This window comes from Ascaphus truei, chromosome 6, assembly GCF_040206685.1.
Source record: "Ascaphus truei isolate aAscTru1 chromosome 6, aAscTru1.hap1, whole genome shotgun sequence".
Lineage (NCBI taxonomy): Eukaryota > Metazoa > Chordata > Amphibia > Anura > Ascaphidae > Ascaphus > Ascaphus truei.
Genome location: NC_134488.1, coordinates 123,238,240 through 123,262,176, shown reverse-complemented (window position 1 = coordinate 123,262,176; position 23,937 = coordinate 123,238,240). Strand labels below are relative to the sequence as shown.

Here is a 23,937-nt window from a genome sequence, read left to right as displayed (position 1 = left end):
AAGTTATATTCCTACAGGGGCTAAATTGTGCTACACCTCAGCCCCTCTCTCACAAGTATTCACCCATTCAGTATAAAAAAGCAACTCATAGCATATTATATAATTACAGTATACTAGACTTAAACTGTAGACTTGGAACCATCATCCTCAATTGTGCATATGGTGCAAAAAGAATTGTATAAACATTAGGACATTTCAGGTGAATAGATGCAAATATATATATATGTAGCCATGCCTGACATGTAAGTCCTGGTATCAGTGCAGGGTTTTCCCCACCATCAAGCAGCTCTTTTGAGTGACAGGGGAGGAGGTGGGCTAAGGTTTGTCTTTTGCCCAATAAGGGGCTCAGACCTTGGACCCTCCCCCTCGGTACTTAAGGGGCTGCAGACCCAAATTGAGGCAGTTCTGTCTCTCCCTTGAGAGAGACATATCCTAGAAGAGTGTGCGCAGGGCTCTGGCCACCTTCTATCCCCTCCCCTAGGGGAGTGGGACTGATACCTCTGACTCTAACAGGGAGTCAGAGAAGATCTAGGACCGATCTTGGTGCCCATGGCTGGGGGTGTGAGTCCAGGGACAATCCGTGGGCTGGAGGCCTAGAGAGTAAACTGTATATCCAATGTATGCTGTTATATGCTGTGAGAGAATAAAGAAGTTGCTGTTATAAACTATACTCCTGCCTCGTGAGTGCAATCAATCAGGGGGAGTATCAGTGAGTTCTCCTGCAGGGATTGCCTCCACATCTCTGGAGCCTGCAAGAGATGGAGGCGCTGACACCAACGTGAGAAACAACCACCATCTACCCCAGATTCCTGTTCTGATGTCCCCACTACCATCGGCGGACACCTCAGTATCCTGTAAACCAGCAGGTACAAGCACTACACACCTGGTAGCAGGGTAAATCTCCTAGAGGGTGGGAGAAACACCGCTAAATACATACAGACATATATACAGTGGTCGAAAAATGCAGTCGCATGGTCGCCAGGGGCGACCACATTTTAACCGCTGGTGGGGTGCTGCGGTGGCGTGGTTCAGTGTCTACCGGGATTTTCCGCCTCCTCTGCATTGAAAATGACAGCGCGGTGTCAAATGACGACCCGATGCCGTGCCAACGGGACGCTGCGCGACGTCACGCGGCATCAAGGAGCTAGAGCACTGGAAGGAAGCAGCTTAGGGTGAGCGGGCAGAGACCTTAAAGATATGGGCTAGAACCTCCCCTTCTGCCCTGGTACAGTTGCAAGGTGCAGGTATAACCTGCGCGGTGCAAAGTGAGGCAATGAAACAGGTTATGGAAAACGCATCCCCGCTGCTGCCTGCCAATCAAGCGTCCTGGAGAGCTGGTTACAAAGCAGCCCAGATGGGTAGGAGGTGCTGCTGTGGCATGGTGCTCTGGATAGGAAGGGAAGCCGGAGTTGTAGATTCCAGTGCAAACAGAGGCACACTGAGGTGTAGAGCCAGGGATCGGAGGGAACGCTTGCACGGCATAACTCAGCGCTGGCAGAGAGCGGCTGCACAGATGAGAGCGCGCTGTTAGTATCACTACTAGTGCAGGGAGGCACAAGGTGAACAAGGGATTATCCTTGTACTGTACCAACGAGATCTGAGCAGTGTCCCTGGGTGCGTTTGTATGCAAGGGATATGTGTGATGAACACAGTGCAGTGTGCAGGGGAATGAGAACAGAGTGCATACATATATAGAAAGAAATGTATTTGTACTTCTGCTGGGGAAGGGCCCAGTTAGTCACCCACAAGGTCTGTCACTCACTCTCTCACTCACTCAGTCACTCACCCACCTAGTCAATACTCACCCACCAAGGCTCCGACCCAGTCACCCACCCAGTCAGTCACCCACCTAGTCAGTAAATCACCCACCCAGTCAGTCACCCTGTCACCCACCCCATCAGTCACCCACCACTTCAGTCACCCACCCACCCAGTCAGTCATCCAGTCAGTCACCCACCCACCCAGTCAGTCACCCACCCACCCCCCCACCCAGTCATTCACCCACCCAGTCAGTCAAACGTCACCCATCCACCCAGCCAGTCAGTCACCCAGTCAGTCAGTCACCAACCCAGTCAGTCACCCACCCAGTCAGTCAACCCAGTCAGTCAGTCAGTCACACAGTCAGTCAGTCAGTCACCCACCCAGTCACTCACTCAGTCAGTCACCTCTTCAGTTAGTCAGTCAGTCACCCCATCAGTCAGTCAGTCACCCAGTCAGTCAGTCACCTCTTCAGTTAGTCAGTCACACCGTCAGTCAGTCACACCGTCAGTCAGTCACCCACCCACCCACCCGCCGTCTCTCTCACACTGTCACAGTCTCTCACTCTCACACTCTGTCACACCATCTGTCTCTCTCTCTCTCACACTCACAGTCTCTCTCACTCTCTCTCACTGTCACAGTCTCTCTCTCACAGTCACTCTCTCACTGTCACACACTGTCACATTCTCTCTCCCGCTGTCTGTCTCTCTCTGTCTCTCACTCTCTCGGCCTCTCACTCTCTCGGCCTCTCACCCTCTCGGCCTCTCACGCTCTCTGTCTCACTCGCTCTCTGTCTCACTCGCTCTCTGTCTCACTCGCTCTCTGTCTCACTCTCTCTCTGTCTCACTCTCTCTCTGTCTCACTCTCTCTCTGTCTCACTCTCTCTCTGTCTCACTCTCTCTCTGTCTCACTCTCTCTGTCTCACTCTCTCTGTCTCACTCTCTCTGTCTCACTCTCTCTGTCTCACTCTCTCTCTGTCTCACTCTCTCTCTGTCTCACACACTTTCTCTCTGTCACACACTTTCTCTCTGTCTCACACACTCACCCTCTCTCTGTCTCACACACTCACCCTCTCTCTGTCTCACACACTCACCTTCTCTCTGTCTCACACACTCACTCTCTCTCTGTCTCACACATTCACTCTCTCTCTGTCTCACACACTATTTATTTAAAGCAGCAGTTCAAGCTTGTCAGTGTGCAGATTGTATTGATGCACATATTGAATGGGAAAAATTATATATATTTTTTAAAAGCGGCAGTGTGAACAGCAGCTTTAATTTTTTTAAGCGGGGCTAGTGGTGGGACTATGGGTGGGGCTGGGGGGCGGGACTAGGGGTGGGGCTGGTGGGCGGGGCTAGGTGGCTAGTAGATTTTTTTTTGTTCACCGACTAGATTTTTGGGTGATTTGTCAAGCACTGCATATATATATTGAGGTGCATCGTACCCTTGTCACTTGTCTCCATATATCCCAAAGGGCTACAGCCCCTTCATTCAACTGATTGAAGCTTTTTCTATTAATATTGATGGTGACTCCATAATACACAGCTGCTTCCAGTTCTAACTTGCTGGCAGAAGCAGATGACAACAAAACCTGTCTGGGACTGACCTGGAGCCCGTTGGGAACATGGATATGGAACATATCAACCTCCACAATGAGCTACGGCCCACAGACCTTTTCCCCAGAGACGCCCATAATATTCTTTTAACCGAGTGCTTTTTATAATGAATAATCTCATAAGTTTAGAGGTGTGAAAACACAGACAAGTATTTGATAATATCTGCAGTGTGATTAGTTGGATCCTTTGTTTTACAATACTCACGGCTCATCGGGGCTTTGTTGCGCATTTCCTGGGTTCCTAAAAAACAAAACAATTGTTAATCAAATGAATTTGAAACCATAGTGCTGAGTTAAAGAAGCAGCACCCCACACCGAACTTTGGTTCTTACCTCTTATAGAAGTACAGAACAATCAGGACAATCAGAAATGGAATGGCACACAGGCCGGAATAGTTACGATTTCTTGCATTTGATGCACGAGTAAGATATTCTGAAATACAAAAAAATGTTTTATTTAGTAACAGTCTATTTACCTGGATAATTAAACCTGCAGTCCAGCACGGTGTGACTGTGTGATGGGCAAAGACTGCTTACTGTATCTGTATATGACTACATTTAGGCTTGGTCCCTGCTGGCTCATAGCTGGCGCTGCGGGGACAAAAGCCGCCCCTCCATGGGGCCGTGCCCGCTGCGAGGGGCGGCCGCTGCGCCACGCGGTGCATTTTCCTGCAGTCAGGAAAATTGCGATTAGTAGTAGCGACGGAGCGCTAGGCCACGCCCGCCGGCGGTTCAGCCAATAAGGGTGAACCTGCCGGGTGATGTCATTGCGCCCCCCGTCACTCCCCGGGGAACTCGGCTGCACGCGCTCCCAGCCTGGCAGGCGCGCGTTCAGCGCAGGCACTGGGGCCGTAGCCTTAGTATGGAAGATATGAAGGGCTCTGGGTTTATTGTGTCTATAAATTCCTTGGTGACTCGGACACAGGAAGCTTCACTTATCAGTAGAAAAGCTGCACGAGACATATTTTAGTATCATTTTGCACCATGTATATTATCTATTTTGGTCCTTTTTAATTAAAAAAAAAAAAAAAAACAACAATACAGACACATTGAATATGAGGCACAGGGAGGTAAAGCGATGACGTTTGCATGCTTATCTGGTTCTTATTCCGCTGTCCTTCATGTGACAAGTTCTATCCTTGTCTTGGAAGTGACATGTTCTCCTGCCCTTTGCCAATCGGTTTAGCTCTGCAACATCAGGCTGGTTTTATAGTAGCCGCGTCCTTGCATGCGCGCTCGCCAGTGCCACAGCTCGTGCACGTGAAACGCACGTTTGGTGTGTATAGAGTTCAGTGCTGTGAGCGGCAGATGGGCGTGGCTCTGACGCGCACGGGTAGGCGTGCCCATGACGTCACACCCTGATTCACACACAAACAAACCCCCAACAACCCTGCGTCCAAAATGGCTGAAGCGGTCAATGTAATGTAAATGAAATAGCCCAGAATATATTTAATAGCGGCTTAAATATATATATATATTTACAATTATGGCAAGAATGACTCCTATAAGACTGTATTCCAAGCAGGCTGTCACCTTCCTGCTCCCTGGCATATCATGGCAATTCTGCACAACATCTTCTTGTGAAATGCGACAGTTTTTCTTTTCTTTAAATGTTTATATTTTCTTTATCTGCATTTCTCCCACCCTGCTACATCACCACCACCCATTGAAGCCATCGTAATGCCAATATTGGGCCTCATGCAGTAAAGTCCGATAGAAAATATCGGCAGGGTTTTGAACTCGGCATTTTTTCGCCGTGTTGCTCTCACGGTGTGCAGAAAGGCCCGAATACCAGTGAGAGCAACATTTGCAAACATGGCGAGTTGCCGGCGGCGTTAGGACCTGCGGCGTTAGGACCTGCCCTCCGAAAAGGGCTCCCCCAGTGAGTTGTATCTGCTGCAGAGAGACCTGCTGAAAAAATCGCCGTAAATTTAAATATTTTAACATTGAAATGTTATTACTTGTGTAATGTAGCATGAGGTCTCCGGAGCAGAACTGCATTGTTTTCAGGCCCCGTTATGGGGTGCCGGTATCTCCTATGCTTGTACTGTAAATGTCTCGCGTCACGTGACCGGGCTTAAGGGCGCCATGTAATAATGGCTTTAAGACAAAAGGTAGCACTATGTGCTCATTTGCATGTCATTTCCCAGAATCCCTTGCTGCAGTGGAAGCACTATATGCTGGGCGATAATGGCGAACAGCAGGGTTGCAGACCTGCCTAAGAATGTGCTCACAAGTAATATTTTTACACACACCCACACACACACCTATTATCTGTGTTACCCAACCCTAGAGGTGACAGGCTTTATCTCGGCATTCATCGTCCCTTTAACACAACCCTACATGACAGGCTGAAAACCCCCCAAGTATTGTATATTAAGACCTGGTAGAGAGGAAGTCCCATTATAAGCCTTCGGTGGTGTAGAATTTGTAGACGTTTCCTCCAATGCCGACTTGTTACATCCTGAAATAAGAAAGGGATATTTTTAATAACAGTTGAGTCTCTTAAGAAAAAAAGAGAAAAACACAAAAGCGCACCAAGATTGAGATATAAAGTGTATTACAGACAAATAAAATTAGTAGTATACACTTACATGAATAAAAACTTTAATGGTCCTGATCACGATCGTAACTTCTATGGTGAGGCAACAAATGGGATGAAAGGGGGTGATTTCAATCTCTGGAAACAAGCCCTGCTTGGGGCTTGTTTCCAGAGATTGAAATCACCCCCTTTCATCCCATTTGTTGCCTCACCATAGAAGTTACGATCGTGATCAGGACCATTAAAGTTTTTATTCATGTAAGTGTATACTACTAATTTTATTTGTCTGTAATACACTTTATATCTCAATCTTGGTGCGCTTTTGTGTTTTTCTCTTTTTTTCTTGGGACTTGGTATCGCTGTCGGAGTTCTCTGCTGGGATCCACATTGGAGGTGGGGGAAGACACCTTCAACATCAAGAGCTGCAAAAGATTAGAGAGGAACCACCATTCCAGTTTCTTAAAGAGCAAGAGCGCGGACTGGACACTTTTTCTAAGTTGAGTCTCTTACCCTGTGAGTATTGGGGAGGTCAGAGCTGCTTCGAGAGATTACTCTGGGTCCAAGTGACATGCTTTTGGGAGCATCGACCTGTCAAGTATTAATCATTCCCCGTTATTGCTCACTGAAGAACCTATTCAACATGCTTTGAAACCTCTTCCCGGTGCTGGAGAAGGGTGGAGTCCCACTAGTTTAAATGGAGCAGACACGATGGCTTCACGATATACTGAAGAGAGGACTAGTGTAGACAGGGAGTCAGCGTTTGAGATGTGCAAAGCAGTCACACACATTTTAAATATTGGACATTGGTAACAAGTTGCCAAAAGTGCACCTGCTCATCTATCTCTATGATTTACAAATCACCCCAAGAAGTTGCACGAATGTCTTTTAACTTGAGCAGACTGTGACTAGGGCACGAACGACACGTTGGTGAATTTCTGGGCAATTTTCACAGACGTCCCAATTCTGAATAAAAGCTGTGAAATGAGTGTACCAGACTATTCGATGTGCCCTGAAGCTGACCTGGGAAGATTTCAGCTCCACTTACAGTATTTTGATGGCAGCTGACATATTTCCTGGAAGGCTTCCTTACAGTACAATAGGGCAGGGGGGCTCACCTCCAGCATTCAAGACCCCCCAACAGATCAGGTTGTAAGGATATCCCTGCTTCAGCACAGCCTTTGACTGAGCTACTGATTGAGCCACCTGTGCTGAAGCTGGGATATCCTTATAACCTGATCCGTTGGGAGGATCTTGAAGGCTGGAGATGAGAACCCCTGATCTAACTGATGATGAAACAGGTGCTACAGAAATCAAGGCTAATTTGTAAAGACGGGGGAAATGGAGTCAATTAGAAACGCCCAGCATTTCTTTGCAGCAATAATTCTGGGTAAAAGGATTTCGTTTAAATCGTTATATTTTGGGCGTACTTAATGGGACTGTGTCTACCGGATTAGCTGACCTGGCTGTGGGATCTCTTTGAGCACGCAGTACCCTTACGAACAATATATTTTAAAAACTGCACAAAAAACTCTTTAAGAGCTATCTTCAAAATACCCAGTAATCTGGGTTTTCATTTCAGCAAAAGAGTTAAATAGCAAATAAAACCTAACCTATATTTTTGTTATCAGCACCAAATTACATTTGAACGTCTTTATTTACAGCAGAGACTCTTGAGAACAAGGGGCTTCTGTCTCCCCCCCCCCTCCCTCCCTCCCATACTTACCTCTGAATGGGGCACCACTATCTCCTGCAGTTTTCTGCAGTTTAAAGCTCTTGCGTCCCTTTGGCCAATAGGGAGCCGCACCGGGTGACGTCGCGGCTTCCTATTGGCCCGTAGGCTGCGGGAGTGCTGAAAATCCGCTATAATGTGAACTCTGAATGCGAGCCGGACCGGCTACTGGCACCCATTACATAGGTAAATATCTCCGGAAGCAGGGGGTCCCCAGAGCCGAAATTAACAGGCCTCTGCTCCGGAGCCCCTCTGCTTCAAGCCTGTATTTAAAAAAAATGAAGAACAAAAAAAGGCTTGGATTGCTGCTTTAATAGGCAGCGCCTTCACATACTGTTCTAGTGGTCTTCATTGTCCAGCTCTAGAGTATTCCTACACTTGCTGCTTTAACTAACATATTGTATGTATACAAGGCAGAGTATCTTTGATCCCATCCCTTAATTACGCTATCCCGCTGGAGATGGCACAATTCAAAGGCAGCACTCACCCAGCCCCCAGGTTAACCCCGTACCTGCATGATTCAGTATGATGTCTTTCTGAGTATATTGTCTCACTCCTCCATCTTCTATGAAAAACGTGATCTCGCCGTTAGTTATATTGCAAAACCCATTCAGCACGGTCTCATTCTGGAAACAAACTTGGCAACCAGGAAAAATGTAAGCCTTTTCTGGGCAGAACACAGTTTTATGGAGCGTACCGATCACTTCTTGGTTAAATTTCTTAAAGATAACAGGAAGGCCTGAAACTGTTGCAGAGAACCTACAAAAGGTCTGAGCTGAGGGGAGAAACAGAACGATTGTATGAGTGGGAAATGCAAACCAAACGTCATACGTCTATTCTCTCATCACCATCAGCGTTTCATCGTAACGTCTACCTACATTTTCTGGGGTTGACATTTGAAGCTAGTGTGTGGGATCAGCGGAGCAATCACGCAATGTAATGTAGAGGTTAGTAATGAAGGACATCTTAGTGTTACCGTTTTCTTATAGTGAACATGCAGGGGGCACACTGCAGGACACTGCAAAGAAGAAATGCTTTGAATTCATATTAAAGGAGGAATCCCTCTTACTGCTTTTTACAGACTTAGAACCTCCCCCCCCCCCCGGTACTAAGTACTAAGCCCCACCCCCGGCATGCTCTGACCTCCAACCAATCCCCTGCTTCTACTCTAAAGCCCCGCCCCCCGGCATCCTGCTATTGAAAGAAAAATACTCACGTCCGCCGCATACTCATCACACTGCCCCCGCGCACGGGACCAGGGACATTTCCGGGACGGGCCGTCACCCGGGACAGCCCAGAAAAAAACGGGACGACTGGTCACCCTATCCATCGCTCACACAATGCTTGTATACAGAGATGTTATTATTTTATATATACATATGTAACACCCCCCTCCCCCGAGGGAGATATGCATGTGTAACGGGTATTCCACCCCACCCAATCTCATATATAGTGTGGGTGAGTAGAACATGTGGTGTTACCGGTGTGGTGCGTATACCTGCAGGCTCACAGGAGGTCTGAGCCTCCACTAATGAGAGCCTGGGGTGAATCCTCTGGAACGGATCTTCTTTCAGCGCCTCCACCTATGTAGGATTCTATGGAAATGTAGAATTACCCTAACATAGGAACCCACTCAGAAACCTCATACACCAGTATTATGAATAACAGGTTTACTGAATGAACAAACACTTTACTAACACACATATAAGACATTACACAACATCATAACCTTATGCTTTAACCATATCACCTTCTGCCTCGGTGTCTGGTGTTCCCACCCAGTGTCCGGTAATCCCCACCTATTGTCCCGTACTCCTACGGAGATCGTGGGTGACTGCGCAGTCACTAATTAATCTATTAGGCCTGTTGGTGCACATATATTGGAATACCTTCCGAGCACTCCGATGCTCGGGCCTGCAACACTCTTCTCAAAGGGTCAGACGTGCGATGCATCCGTCTGATCCTATCCAGGTGATATTCTCCAGGAACCCCAACGAGGGTCCCACCGCTTCACGGGAACACAACCGAATCACGGCCACACCAACCGCATCACGGGAACAGCAACCGCCGCTATCCCTATCTATCCCTAACTAACCCTAAAGTGACAGGAACCCTAACCTAGGGCCTGTCCCTGTTCAACCGCAACCTGAGGTGACTTGGGGGAAACTCCTAGGGCCTGCGGGGTTAATAACCTACCCCACTCCCTTAGCTACCCAAGTCCCTAATCCTCACTAACCACTAGCTCCTAACTCGCTAGTACTACCAGCCTGCAGCAGACACACAGCTCTCACAGAGTCAGCCTGCAGACAGTAACACACGCTGCACACACACTGCACTCAGTACATGCAGCGTCCAACTGCAACACTCATACACCTAAGGGTGACCTTCCCTATCTAGGGCCGTCCCTTATCAATTACCCACTACCCTGGTGGGGAGTTGGGGCCTACCTGGAGTGTGGGTACCTATCTGGATGCAGGAGCTGCACTCACTCCCTGCATCCTTCCTTCCCCTTCAGCTCCGCTGCTCCAACTGACGTGACCAAAGCCCGGGAAATGTATCTATTCTCCCGGGCTGAGAATCCTCCAGCCCTATTGGCTCCTAGGAGGCACCTGGTGCCTGTCTCCCTATGCCTCCTGGGAGTTGTAGTTCCCAGGAGGCTGCTACAGCATTGGGGCCGCGTGCGCGCTTCTCCTGCGCATGCGCGAACTACTAATGGCCGCCTCACTGTTTCCTGCTCTGTCCCTGCCTTTGGGGCTCTTCCTGCCCTCGCGCGATCACTGCGCATGCGCGAGTCTCTCCGCAATGGCGGCGCCCTCTTCGCTAGCCGCCGGGACCGCAGCAACGCGATCGCGGCCTTAGCAACGGCCCGATCGCGTCCCCGGCAACCAGCCTGCTCGCGGGGATAGCAACCTACTCCCTGCTCCGGCCCCCACCTTTGGAAGCAGCCGTCGGGTCCGTCGCTAGCTCCGGCGGCACCCGCGACCGTGCTGCACCAAGGGAGGGGGGTCTCAAGGAGCTGCTGGAGACCAGGGTTACACATGCAATGGGTGTTATAATGCTAACCTGTAGGCTTACAGAAGGCTTAATCCTACGCTCATAGGGAGCTTGGGGTGCAAGGTGCAGCGCCTCCACCTGTGAGGATCCCACCACTGATGAGATGGCCCCTCACGGGAACATATATATATATGTATACCGTGAATAACACGCACACATCTGTATACAGTATACAATAACTCTTTACCAGCAGGGTCACACAAGATACACATATACAATAATAGCACAGCAACAGTAATAATAGCCCAATCCTGTCCTCCTATCCCAGGGAGCAATTATACCCCTAAGGGTCCTGGTTGCACCCTATGCCTTGGACGCCTAAGAACGCAAGATGTCCGCCAAGGCAATCCCAAATGTATATGTGAGGGCAGCGCTACTCTCCCTTGTGTATTGGTGCACGTGGGTACCTTCCTGGTTACACTTATGTAACATGGTGGACCAGATTGCCTCTCTGCCTCCTGTCATGTAAGTCCTGATAGCTACAGGCTGTGGCAGACAATCCTGTGGGCATCGACCACCCCCTCCCTCATTCTGACTCCCTAAGTGACTGAAGTGGTGCTGTCATAGGAATCTGTGTGCAGCCTATCATGATGCAGATCCTGTGCCCTCCCCTTCTAAGCCTCAGGGAGGAAGTGCAAATTTGTAGTGAGTCTGCATCCACTCCTCCTAGGGAGTGGAAGTGTGTGCCATCTCCTCCTGGCTGGGAGGGAGTTAGGCCAGTTAGTCCCTCGTGGGCTGGCTGACCAAGGAAGATCTGAGGCTTCTATTAGAAAAGAGCCAGCACCATCCAGAAGTCTGGAATTCTCTATAAACCCTACATCCGCTGTGAGAACATCTGCAGTGACGGCAACAATAAAGCCCCTTTGTTTTATATACCCCTGCCTGTGTTCCAGTGGGAGACTGTCTCTGGCTATCCTGGAGCCACTGGAGCTGGAGGCGCTATCACCAGTAAAATAACATCAAGAACATCAAAAGCCTTTCCTGTTCCCCCACTACATCACGGAACACTCAGCTCTCCTGGACCCTCACAGGTATGCAAGCACCACAAACAGCAGTAGCCACAGCAGTATCTTCCAGAGGGGGGTACAAGTGCTACACTTATATAACCAGGGAATCCTTCTCAGAAGATGCGCCACATTAGTGATCCCACTATGCAGGGGCCTCCTAACAGTATCCCTTATCTCCTTATTTCCGGCAGCCGCTCGGTCATTCCTCCAAGCCTGGGGAATCCTCCCTATACTCTGTCCCGCTCCGCTGGCGATCGGACAAGTTCCTGACTTATTGGCCATCCCTACAATACTCGACTTGTGTGGTTGGGGACTAACGTGGGCCACGGGGTCTCTCTATCCTAGCCATAGGCAGCCTGCTTGCTCCCAGGACACTACCTTCCCCTCTGTGGCCTCAGGCAGCTCTGACCTTGCAGTATCCAGAGGATATCCTGTCCCCCGTCTTTGCAAATCCCAACATGGCTGCCGCACCTCCACATAGGAGTCCGAGGAGCTGCATCAGGGTGTTGAGGACTACCCTGCTACTAGGTTTGCCAGGTGTCAGGTATTGAAGAAATCCTAAGGGAAGAAACGCGTAGAGTGAAGGTGATTCACAGCCAGCCCTCCAAACCGGAACTCCCGAAGTCTCACTGAAGTCATATCCGCCCTGCTGGAACGCAGGAGTGAGACGCACGCTGAGAAGAGGGAAGGAAAAACTGCACCAAGATACCGGAGGCGAGATGCATTGCGTATCTAAATGCTTTTAAATAGCATACATCATGTGAGTGTATTGTTATATTTTTAACCACTTGAATACAGTTTTTAAACAGATCGCGCTATGTTGGCTTTTCTGTGTTTAACCATTTAAGGAATACATTCCCACACCGAGGTTCCAGCCAGCTTATCATCACTGCAGACATATACCCAAAGATACCTTTACGTACACAGTATCATCCTCACACTTGTGAGTATAAATAACAGCAGACTTAAAGAAGAATACATATTTATTTGTCACAATACTGCACCATCAGTTTTATTTTTTATATCTCCACATGTTTGCGCTTCCCTTTGATCACCACGTCGCCATATTCACCTGGGATTGAGAGAGCAGTCCTGCACTGGGTCACAGCAGCATTCAAGGATTTGTTTGTATCACTTATATTTATTCAATTTATGGTTTATATGTTAATATTGGATTAACACGTGTTTAAAGCTTATAATAGAGCGCCACTTTTGATATATCACTATTTGCAATTGAACCGGACTGTCCTGTATTTGGACACTCTGTCCAGTAAAAAATGAGAGGTACTGTTATACTGGACATGTATGTGTCCGGTATTACCTCCCTGGACATAGTGACCTGACGCACCTTTCACCATTGAGTCCAGTATTTTTGGAGAAGCCTCCTGGCGACCCTACATAGCGCACATGTATATCTTTTTATATATATATGCTCTTTTCATTTATATGGATTTGCATAGATTGTATTTAATTATCCATATATGTAACTGTGGGGACTTTTATTAACTATTCAGCTGTGTATTCATATATCATTGTCAAATTATTTAACAGTTTTATCAAAGTATTGCTCCCACATATTTGTTTTTTTTTTAGGTGTTTTGTTCCATAGTGGTCCAAATAATTCAATTGATCCTGTTAGGTACACCCAGTTTTGATTATGTCATTAGTCTTAGCTCATATCAATCCTCTGAGTTTTATAGAGGTTTAAACTGGCACAGCATGTGTCAATTAAGGGATTGCTATGTAAGATCTCCCTTCCCAGTGCAAGCTCCTGCCATTATCAGACAGAACATCTGAGAAACGCGTAGGGCAATGCTGTGGACTGCAAACGATCTCCGTGGGTGCCCACAAGCATTGCTAAGACAACATGACATCATCAACCTTCAACCCGGAAACGATTACAACGTCTCATAGCTGCATCCGCCGTGACACGCAGGGAGGGGAGGACCGCACGTGTGAGGGTCTGCACCTGCAGCGGTCGGATCCACGTTCAGCCCATTGCTTGAGACGCTGTATTATCTGTGCTTAACGTGAAGCATGACACGTGTGTGTTTTTTACTTGCTTAGATTTACCTTGAACTACTAAAGGTGTCTGCCCCATTGGAGGTGTGCGTTTCTCTGTATTTTGCAGATTAACCCAGTTTTACTCCTTGAAATAAAGTATGGTTAAAATTTTCCAACTGTTGGTGCTAATGCAACATATTCCCCCTAACATTGCATGTCCACTAAAGGGTAATGCAGGGAATTAACACAAGGTAATTTAGGTCATACGTAAAGGTGGCGTTACCCCATCCAGATCCTGCAACATGGGTTTTAATCAAGAGTGACCTATATTACTATTTTATTATTCCTGCTTTAGTATGAATTCAAAGACTTTCTTCTTTGCAGTGTCCAGCAGACTACCCAGTGACTAGTACACCTCCCTCTCTCTCTACACACACACACACACACACACACTCACACACACACACAAAGGGGAACGCACCTGGGATACTTGGGAAATATGCTAATTTGGATATGCAAAGTATATGTAAATGACTTAAATGTGCCTATTTCTCAGGTATCACAGGTAACCTAACATTATTTGCTAGGATATTACAGGGCCTTGGTGCATTTCCCAGGTATTGTATACACCGGCCCCAGGATGTCTAGAGACCAGAGGAAGTGGGGGTCAGCAGGTCAGTCATAATTTGTGGGAGTCTGTATCCTAAGCAGAATCAATCAAAATTCTTCAAAAAAGCATATTTAAATGGAACTCTTTGAAATATCTAGTGCTTTTTTTGTCCCAGTTTTGCGAAACTATTTGGGGAATGTATGACTTTAGAATAACAATGTAAATATGAGTATTATTACTCTGTGTCCTCTAGTCCGGGGGTAGGGGAGGGGGCGCAACTCCAGTCCTCAAGACCCCCTCACCCCAACAGGTCAGGTTTTTAGGATATCCCTGCTTCGGGACAGGTGGCTCAGTCAACAACTGAGCCACGTGTGCTGAAGCAGGGATATCCTGAAAACCTGACCTCTGGGTGGCCCTTGAACACTGCAGTCGCCCCCCCCCACCCCCCTGCTCTAGTTCCATCACACTTCAGACGTTGCTTTTTGCTGTCTAGATATAAAGTATCGTTATTTAACAAAGTCTCCTGTCACCAAAAACCGGCACAAAACACAGCACCAGATTTCTCAAATAAACAAAATATTGCTGCTTTAAAAGTGGTTATTTTTCATTGATACATCTTATGCTCTATTCTTTGCCCAATTTTTGCAACCAGAAGACTTTAGTACATAACCCCGAAGATTGTGATAGCCCCCTAAACGTCCATATTCAAGCCCTACAAAATAGCAATAAGAAAAGCACTATACATGTAATTGTTTTCAGAAATGCACTACAAGTGGTTAAACTGTACTCACGGGGTGAATCAGAAGTGGCGCATGGCACCAAAGTCAGGATCACAGCTAGATGCAGGACAGCTAGATGCGGGACAGCTGTAGAAAAGGATCCATGTTAGTAACGCTCCACTTTATTTCTCATGTTACGCACTCTGATACTGTAGGTGTATAGCCTCGTGCCATGCTGGGCCAGATTTGCACCACGCCCTTATTGCATATCAAACCACCAACATTGGCGCTCTGCAAACATTGTACGGAAATAAGGCAAACATGCCAAGTTTCTTTTTTTTATATATAGTAAAGTTTCATAAAAACACATAAAAGGGAGACAGAATGTTAAAAAGTGTATAATGACCAATGGGGGGATCCCAAAAACAAACGGTTAGGATGTCTAAACCATAAACACAATAACGGGGGATATTGATCATTGCTCGTGGTGTCTAATCAAAGGCTTGGTCCAAATATAACATTCACAGAGCAACAAAAACTCCCCTCATTTCCAAGTGTTAGTAAAAATGGCTTCAGCGAGAATAGAGCAACGGCTGCCCCCCAAATCCCATTATATTCACAGAACTATAGCTACCCCTATATAAACTCCATGGTTCCCAAACCCCTATAAATGTGTGTATAGTGTCGGTTTGTACATTGGTCAGTTTTTCCAATACAAAACCATCCATGCCCTAGCTGGAATCTGGGTCATGGATGGGGCATTATGCTTCTTCCATGCCAAAGCTATCTCACATCTTGTGGCCCATAAATGTGCTCTCGCTCTTATTAAGCATAGCATTAGGTCTACATAATAGGGCAGACCTCGGATACGATGGGAAAGAAACATCTAAAGATGTTTTGTAGCATGTCACACACTATCGTGCACAGCACCTTCATTCTCGGGCACTGCCAGCACATATGGAGGTACCAGCCCCCCTAGCTGCACACTCTTGTACATTGAGGGGAGGATGAGTGGTAAAAGACAGATGGCTTAAGGGGGGTAAGATAGACTAAAGATGTCCTCCCAGTCTTCTGAATCTAATTCTACCCATAAGTCTTCTTACCATTTAGACAGAAAGCGTGGTTTGACTATTAAGTTGACCAGCAATATAAGCTTATAGACCAGGCAAATTAGTCCCTTCTGAGGCTTCTATTTAGGTACCTTTCTACCCCACAGGTCTCTGGGTTTTTATTTAATGGTGTAGTCTTCCGAATCTTATTGGGGGGTTCCTGGTTAGTGTGCGTGTTGCATACCATGTTATCTGTTGAAAGTTTTCTTGGATTTTTGCCTTTGTCTCATCTGACTGTGCGGCAATGAAGCTTTCCCAGATTTGGAAGAATCGTTCCGCTTTTTTGTTTTTCTTTGTCCGTCGTGGCTTCCACCCAGTCTAACGTGAATATACCAAACATTTTATCTCTCCACAGCTGCAGAGATGGGGGAGGGTTATGCATCCATTGTTGTAAGATCATTTTCCTTGCGGCCATAGCTATAATTTGTTTTAGTTTGCTGTTGTCAGTTTGGTCCCCTGCTGTCCCTTCAGCGTTTAGGTTTATAATATTAAAAATGGCATATTCAGGATCTATATGGATTGTTGTATTCAGAGAATCTTTGCAGTACTCGCCTATTCGTGACCGGAACTCTTGGACCACTGGGCAGCTCCATAGGCAGTGTATAAGATCTGCCTGTGGGGCTGTGCACTTTGTACATTTACTGTCCAGAGATAATTTTGCTTTGTATCTGAATTTGGGCGTAGTATATGTCCTATGTAAAATGTTGTGGTGCATTTCTTGGTATATTGTAGATGGGATGACTTTCAAAGATTTCCCAAACTGTCTCATGATAGTCCCCATACTTAGATTTGGGCAATCTGTTAACCAAGCTCCCAGTCCGGTGTGTTATCAAAATGTAATGTTTTCTTCAGACATTGATAAAAATGTGATATTGAGATTTCCCCATATGTTGCCATTTGGAAGAGAGCGTCAAGTTGATTGTCTCTATCTGCTGTTGGTAAATCGTTTAGTGATGTCAATGTGTAGTGCCTGGCCTGTAGATATGCGAAGAATTGTGTGTTAGGTAGCGTATGTTTATCTTTCAGTTCCTGGAATGAGTAAATTGTGTGCTTTAGTTTATGCAGGAGCCGCCCTATTCCAAGGATTCCCTTCTTTTCCCAGGCCTCAAAAGGGTAATTCGCCTTCCCATCCTCAAACCTCACATTCTTAGTGAACAGTAGAAATAGCGACTTGTTCCTTTGTAAAGACAGTGTTTTCCTGGCTCTATACCACGCTTTATATGTGCTGAATAGTAATGGGTTTTCTGTTATTGCTCTTGGGACCTCGTGAGAAGGCATATGTAACAAATATGCCAAGTTTATATCTGGGCACATTTGTTGGTCAATTTCAAATATTGTGAAATAGTTTGTATGGTTTATCCAGTCTCCCGCATATCTCAGGAGAGCAGCCAAGATGTACATTCTCAGTGAGGGGAGGTTTACACCTCCGTTTCTTTTATGTTGCTGTAATTTTGAGATACTAATTCTAGGCTTTTTGTTTTTCCATATAAAAATTTGAAATGCTTTGTTTAGAGCTTTTTCGTCTTTGTCTCTTATTATGATTAGCAACATCTGCACTATATTTAGAATTTTTGGGAAGATTGTCATCTTCACCAGGTGGCATCTCCCCAGAAATGTTACACTTAAGTTTTGCCATTTTCGGAGCATTGTGTGATGTGGTCTAACATTAATATTATATAATTGATGGATATCGCTCGGGATGAGTACCCCCAGAAATGCGATGGTTTTTTTGCCCATTTAAATGGGAAGGGACCCTTCCACTCTATTTTGTTTGCAGTCTAGAGCTAGTGTTTCTGATTTTTCATAGTTGATGGTTAAACCCGAGACTTTGCCATATATTTGTATTGCCTCTATAATAGCGGGTATTGCCTTTTGAGGGTTTGAAATGAAAAGGAGCATATCGTCCGCAAATGTTGCGATTTTTAGTTGTTTGTCACCTATTTGAATGCCCTTGAATTTCTCCATCTATTTTAGGTGTCGAATTAGGGGGTCTAGCGCTATATCAAATAACATTGGGGATAGGGGACAGCCCTGCCTTGTTCCCCGTTGTAACGTGAAAAGTTCAGAGTTCAGTAGATTAGCTGTGATATAGGCTTTGGGGGAATTGTATTTAGTTTGGATTAATGTTGTAAAATTTTCCCCAAAGTTTTGTGCCTGGAGAGTCCTGGTAATGTGTGCCCATGTAATTTTGCCGAATGCATTTTCGGTGTCGAGATTTACTATTATGTTGCTGCCTTTGGACTGTCCTGCTGCCACCACCGCGGCCACAGCAGATCTTATACTCACAACTGACTGTCTCACGGGACAAAACCTGTTTGCTCTGGAGATATAATATTGGGGAGTATATTTTTGAGGCGATATATGTACATTTATGTTAGAATTTTAAAATCTTGGTTTAACAGGGAAATGGGTCTCTATGACAATGGTTGTTCCAGATTTCTGCCTGGTTTTAGGATGACAATTATTTTCACTAGATTAAAGTTTTGTGCCATTTGTTTTTCCTCCCTTATATGGTTGTATAGGTTAGTTAGTGATATTGCTATTTCGGGATTTAATCATTTGTAGTATTCTGCGCTAAGGCCATCTGGTCCTGGTGATTTGTTATTTTTAAGTGTGTTGATAGTTTCCTGTACTTCTAGGGTTGTTATAGGTTGATCTAGTGCCTCTCTATTTGCTTGGGAGATCTGGGGAAGGTTTGCTTCTTGTATAACTTTCCCTCCTAATTCTTTTTCATCTGGGATTGTTGTGTAGAGTTCTTTGTAGTAATTTAGGAATGTTGCCCAAATTGCTTTGGGGTTTGTTGTTCTGCTACCCTCCTTGGTGCTAATGGACACTATTTGATTAGTGATATGGGTTTCTTTTATTGGATTGGCCAACAATTTCCCAGGTTTATTGCCCCATCTAAAATAACATTTTTTTTGATACATATGTTGTGGTTTGTGCTCTTTCCGTCAGCAGTGCCTCGTACAGCTCTTTGGTTTCTAAATACTGCTTCTTATTTTGTTCTGTATTATCTGTCTTGTATATTTGGAACGCCTGTGTTAGCTGTGTGTTTAGGTTGTTCAGTTTGGTGTTTAGGGTTTTGTTTTTCCTAATACTGTAAGCAATTATATGGCCTCTAAGTTCTGCTTTGGATGCTTCCCAGTACAGAATGGGTTCTACAGTGTGCTGCTGGTTGTCTGTCTCATAGTTGGACCACTGGTTTTGTAAATACGCTTTGAACTCTTTTGAGTCGAATAGATAAGTAGTCATGCACCAGCTTCATGAGATATATTTTTGGGTTACTGAGTCTTAAGTTGGTCCATATCGGTGCATGGTCTGAAATGATTATATTTTCTATTTTAGCTGAGCTTATTCTCTGCATTAAGTTAGCCGAGATTAGGAACCAGTCTATTTTTGAGAACATATTGTGTGCGTGTGAAAAAGAAGTGAAATGTTTTTCTAGCAGGTTTAAAATTCTCCGGGGGTTTACCAGTGTTAGGCTCTCCCTGAAGGATTTAAAGTTCCCCGTTATGAGTGTGAGTGGTGCGGTACTCTTTTGTTTCCCGATCTGTCAAGTCCTCCACTACATTGAAGTCGCCTCCTACAACAACGGTCTCTGCGTCCCACTCAAATTCTTTGGTAAAGAACGGCAAAAAACAAATGGTTTGGCAAGTTTGGGGCTTTTACATCAACTAACAACATTCTCGAGTCTTCTATGATGATGTCGGCCAAGAGATATCTTCCTCCCAGATCGTTCAGAATTTTATGGATGGTATACTGTCGCGGCCGAGTTTATTCTTACCTTTACCCGGTCTCGGCCGCGACAGTAACCGGGCGCGCGCCGGGTTGTCCCGTGCGCGCGCCGAAGCCTCGGAGGAGCGGTCCTCCGATCGGGGCTTCCCTCTCTCCTCTCCGGGTCCGCCGGGTCCCCCGGAACTCCCCACCGCCGTCCCCCACATCGCGGGACACCAGGGCTTCCTCGGGGTGCCCTGGGCACGCGTGCATGGGGCGCAGGCACCCGATGAAGCGATGAAGCGTGACGCGCGGCACGCCGAGTGGATTTGGCTAGCAAGCCGGGACATCTCCCGGCTTGCGGAACTAGCCAGCGAGCAATAAAACGTGTCGCCAGTGTAGTTCACATTTTTGTTTATTAGTATTGCAGTTCCTCTTTGCTTTCCAGTATATGGTGCCGCGATTATTTCTTGGATTCATGGCGCTGTTAGTCTTTTGGTATCTTCCTTCAGGAGGTGTGTCTCTTGAGGAACATCACCTGCGCTTTGGATCGTTTTATGTGGGAGAGTATCTTCCTTCTTTTTGCTGGTGATTTCAAGTACCCGATATTCCAGGAGACCATCTTGAGGTTGTCTATCCGGATTTGGGAATCTTCCGTTTTGACTTTAGCTTTGTCTTGAGGCTGCATCTATCCAATTCCTTCTGTGCAAGTACAATCTTTGTTTTGTTTGCTGTCCATTGGAGGTGAGTCGTCCCAGCGAGCGGCCCCCTCAGGTTTTTTGTGTTTTGGAGTTGAAAGAAGTTTTGATTTTGGTTGAGTTTTTGGTGGACTTTTCCAGTCATGTCGTGTTTGGTCAAGCTTAACAAGCAGCAACAGGCTGTGTCTGTGGGCTTTGTGTGGTAATTCCTGTGGCTTCTCACCAACCAGGCTGACTTAGCTGGCTTTTGGTGGCCTAGGTTTGCCAAGATTGCCTTTTGTTTGATTCATGAATCGTTTGGTGGTGGATTTGGTTCCTCTTTAAAGTGCACTTGCGCTCTTTCTGGTGATTCAAATAGAAGGGTCTTAGAGCCTTCCGTGACTCTCAGTTTAGCTGGGTAGAGTAGTGAGAATTGTTTCCCTTTCTGGTATAACACTTTGCATAATGGGGAAAACTCTCTCCTTTTTTGTGATACATGGGCCGAGAAGTCTTGAAAGATTAGTAGTTTGTTGCCTTTGTAGTACAGCTCTGACTTTTTCCTGTAGGCTGCTAGTATGTTTGCTCTGTCTGCGTAGTTTAGGAACCTCATGATGACCGTCTCGGTCTGGCTTTGTCTCTTTCTGGTCCCAGTCTCTGAGCTCTCTCTATCCTCAGATCTTCTGTTGAGCCTGGCATTACCATCGCCTGCGGCAGCCATTTTGATAGCATCTGGGTCAGACCTGTCCCCCTCACAGTTTCTATTATGCGTAGGCTATTTTTGCGGCTTCTATTTTCTAGGTCATCCAGTTGTTCCTGTATAGATACTATGGTTTTAGATTGTGCCTCTAGCTTGCTGATGGGCACTGTTCTGAATGGATAAAGGTTCTGAGAGCATATTTTGGTAGGTAACTCTAACTCACGGTTCTACGTATAGGGGGAAACCACTTTAAAAAAGTTCCCTCTAAGACCAAATGCTCTGAAGACCTCAAACATAATGGTATCATTATTGTTACCCGGTTTAACCCTGTCCATGTTCTTAAGAACCCCTGTGGACTATGTACTAACCCACTATCTGAGGGCCAGATCCACAGAGCGCTCTATACAGATCTAAAAGATATATAACCGCTGTTGTTTTTGTAGATAATTAGCTTTGTGGAAATGCATTATCCTCAGGGACAATAATGTCTGTTATTGTTTTCAGTAACTTGAGCCCGGGTCTGTGTGGATCTGGCCCTGTGTGTGCAAAGCGCTAATAAATAGTAACTTATTGCACTAATGTCGTAGCCCTGAAAGGCCTTCTTTAGGAAAATGTTCAATAAACTACATACTATAAGTGAGATTTTAATTTGCTTTTTTTTATATTTCACTATTTATATCAACCCATGTTCCAGAGCGATTGAGCGACCAGGAGATTGAGCTCTGAGGGATATAGAACCATGGAATAGTCAAGGGGCTCAGACCATATCTTGAATTACTCTTACCTTTAAGATTCCTTGAAAACACTGCCACCCTCCTCTGCAGCTTTGTTTTCCTCAATCTTGTCCTTGGTTTATTTTCTTCCTCCTGGTTCCCCTTACTTGAGGTATTTGAAGGTTTCTTATCATGGGAAGCCACGTCCTGCAGCTTCTCTGAGACCCCATGCCTGTCAGGCTGCGGGGTCAGAAGGTGGGGAGGGTTGGCAATCTCTTCCCTCTGTTGCTGCACGTTTATGATGTGTCTAAAAAACAAAATGGTGTCAGCACAGAGAAGAACCCCCAAACTTCCCAAGTACACACAGTATCATGTACTTATCCTCATCTCTACCGATCCGTTATGGCAAACAGACCACAGGTTCTCTTCTAATTTTGAAGTTTTTACTATATTTTTCCAAATCTGAAATATCCTTAAACACATCATAACAGCACCCCTTATGCACCCGCAACATATATTAATCCCAACCCAATGAGGACATCTTTACCACTGTACACATTCTATAGTAATCCAAGCTTCCCTCGGCTCTTACACTATGCAGCAAATTCCCCTTTACCACTGTACACATTCTATAGTAATCCAAGCTGCCCTCGGCTCTCACACTATGCAGCACACGTTCCCCTTTCCCGCTGTACAGTCCCACCGCGTCCGCTGCTAATTCCATGCAATCTGTGCTCTAATAAATGAAGGATCAAAATATTTTCCTGCGGAAGCTTTTTTTTTCTCACTCTTTTTTTCTTTTATTGAAGACAGATGAGTAATGGTACATACAGGGGTTACAATTGGTATTGCATTGTACATTTTAGGGATAGTTGAACTTGATTGTGGAGCGCATAAACAGTCTCAATAAAACATTTTCTCACTTGGCAATAAGAAAAAGCGGGGAGGGGGAGACTCAGGTTGGGGGAGACAGATGGGAACGACATAAGAAGGGGGTGGGGATAAACTGGGGGTGGTGGGAGGGGAGGGGAGGGTGGTGTTTGAGTTCTCCTCTCTCCTCTTTAGTGTTAGGGGGGGGGGGGAAAGGATTGGGTCAAATCTTCTCGCTCTGTTTGACTTTTTCGTCGGGGAGTTGTTTCCTTTGTTGGGCCTAATCTGAGGGAGGGGCTCCGGAGCTTATCCAGGGTTCCCAGGTATTGTGAAATTGTGGCATTTTTTGTTTGAGCATTGCTGTTAATTTTTCCATGTTCATGACTACGTTTATTCTATTTATTACTGCTCTTCTTGAGGGTGCTTTCAGCTGTTTCCAGGATGCTGCCACTGAGCATCTTGCTGCTGTGAGTATGGCCGACATCAGCCTGGTCGCGGGGGCCGGGATGTCTTCCATTGGGCTGCCCAGCACATATGTCAGTGGGTCCAGTGGGACCTCTAGGCCCAGGATCTCGTCCAGCAATCTCTGGACTCTGGACCAGTATTTCTGGATCTCAGGACATGTCCACCATATGTGGGCCATGTCTCCTTTTTGACCACATCCTCTCCAGCATAAATCAGATGTGCCGGGGAAGATCTGGCTCAGTCTACTCGGGAGAATGAAGATAGAGATAGAACCCAAATATAGCACTCAAGTTCAAGATCTGGATGTATAGTGAATGATTTAAAACAAACTTTATTATATCACAAGAATTAAAACAATGGGTGTTAAAAAACTGACGACCTGAAGGAGTGACCTTCAATACTAGAACCATATAGGTTTTAGGGTCTAGAAGTGTACGTATATTCTGTAAAATACAGATAGCACAATTGGCTGGAAATCCAGATAAGGATCTGTCCAATCTATATTCACTGGCTCTGAGGTAAGTACTAATAACCGCAATCGCCTAAAGCAAACCAGGTATGGCTAGATAGTTAATGTGTGCTCAGGAACTGTCAGGTAAGTGGCTGCCGGACACTCACAAGAATTATAAGGTAAGTGAGGAGTTAAATCTCCAAT

The 23,937-nt window shown here is 45.9% G+C and overlaps 1 protein-coding gene across 1 annotated transcript in view; it reads right to left on the bottom strand.

Moving 5' to 3' along the window:
* Positions 1-23,460, bottom strand: part of LOC142498154 (uncharacterized) — a 29,148-nt gene extending 5,688 nt beyond the window's left edge. Inside the window, exons 1-7 of the mRNA XM_075606663.1 lie at positions 23,300-23,460; positions 22,019-22,254; positions 15,110-15,184; positions 8,155-8,418; positions 5,756-5,836; positions 3,706-3,805; positions 3,579-3,614 (exon numbers count right to left, since the gene is read on the bottom strand). Of these exons, the coding sequence (XP_075462778.1) occupies positions 3,579-3,614; positions 3,706-3,805; positions 5,756-5,836; positions 8,155-8,418; positions 15,110-15,184; positions 22,019-22,254; positions 23,300-23,460 (953 nt within the window). The remainder of the gene's footprint in view (positions 1-3,578; positions 3,615-3,705; positions 3,806-5,755; positions 5,837-8,154; positions 8,419-15,109; positions 15,185-22,018; positions 22,255-23,299) is intronic.
* Positions 23,461-23,937: the final 477 nt, after the last annotated feature.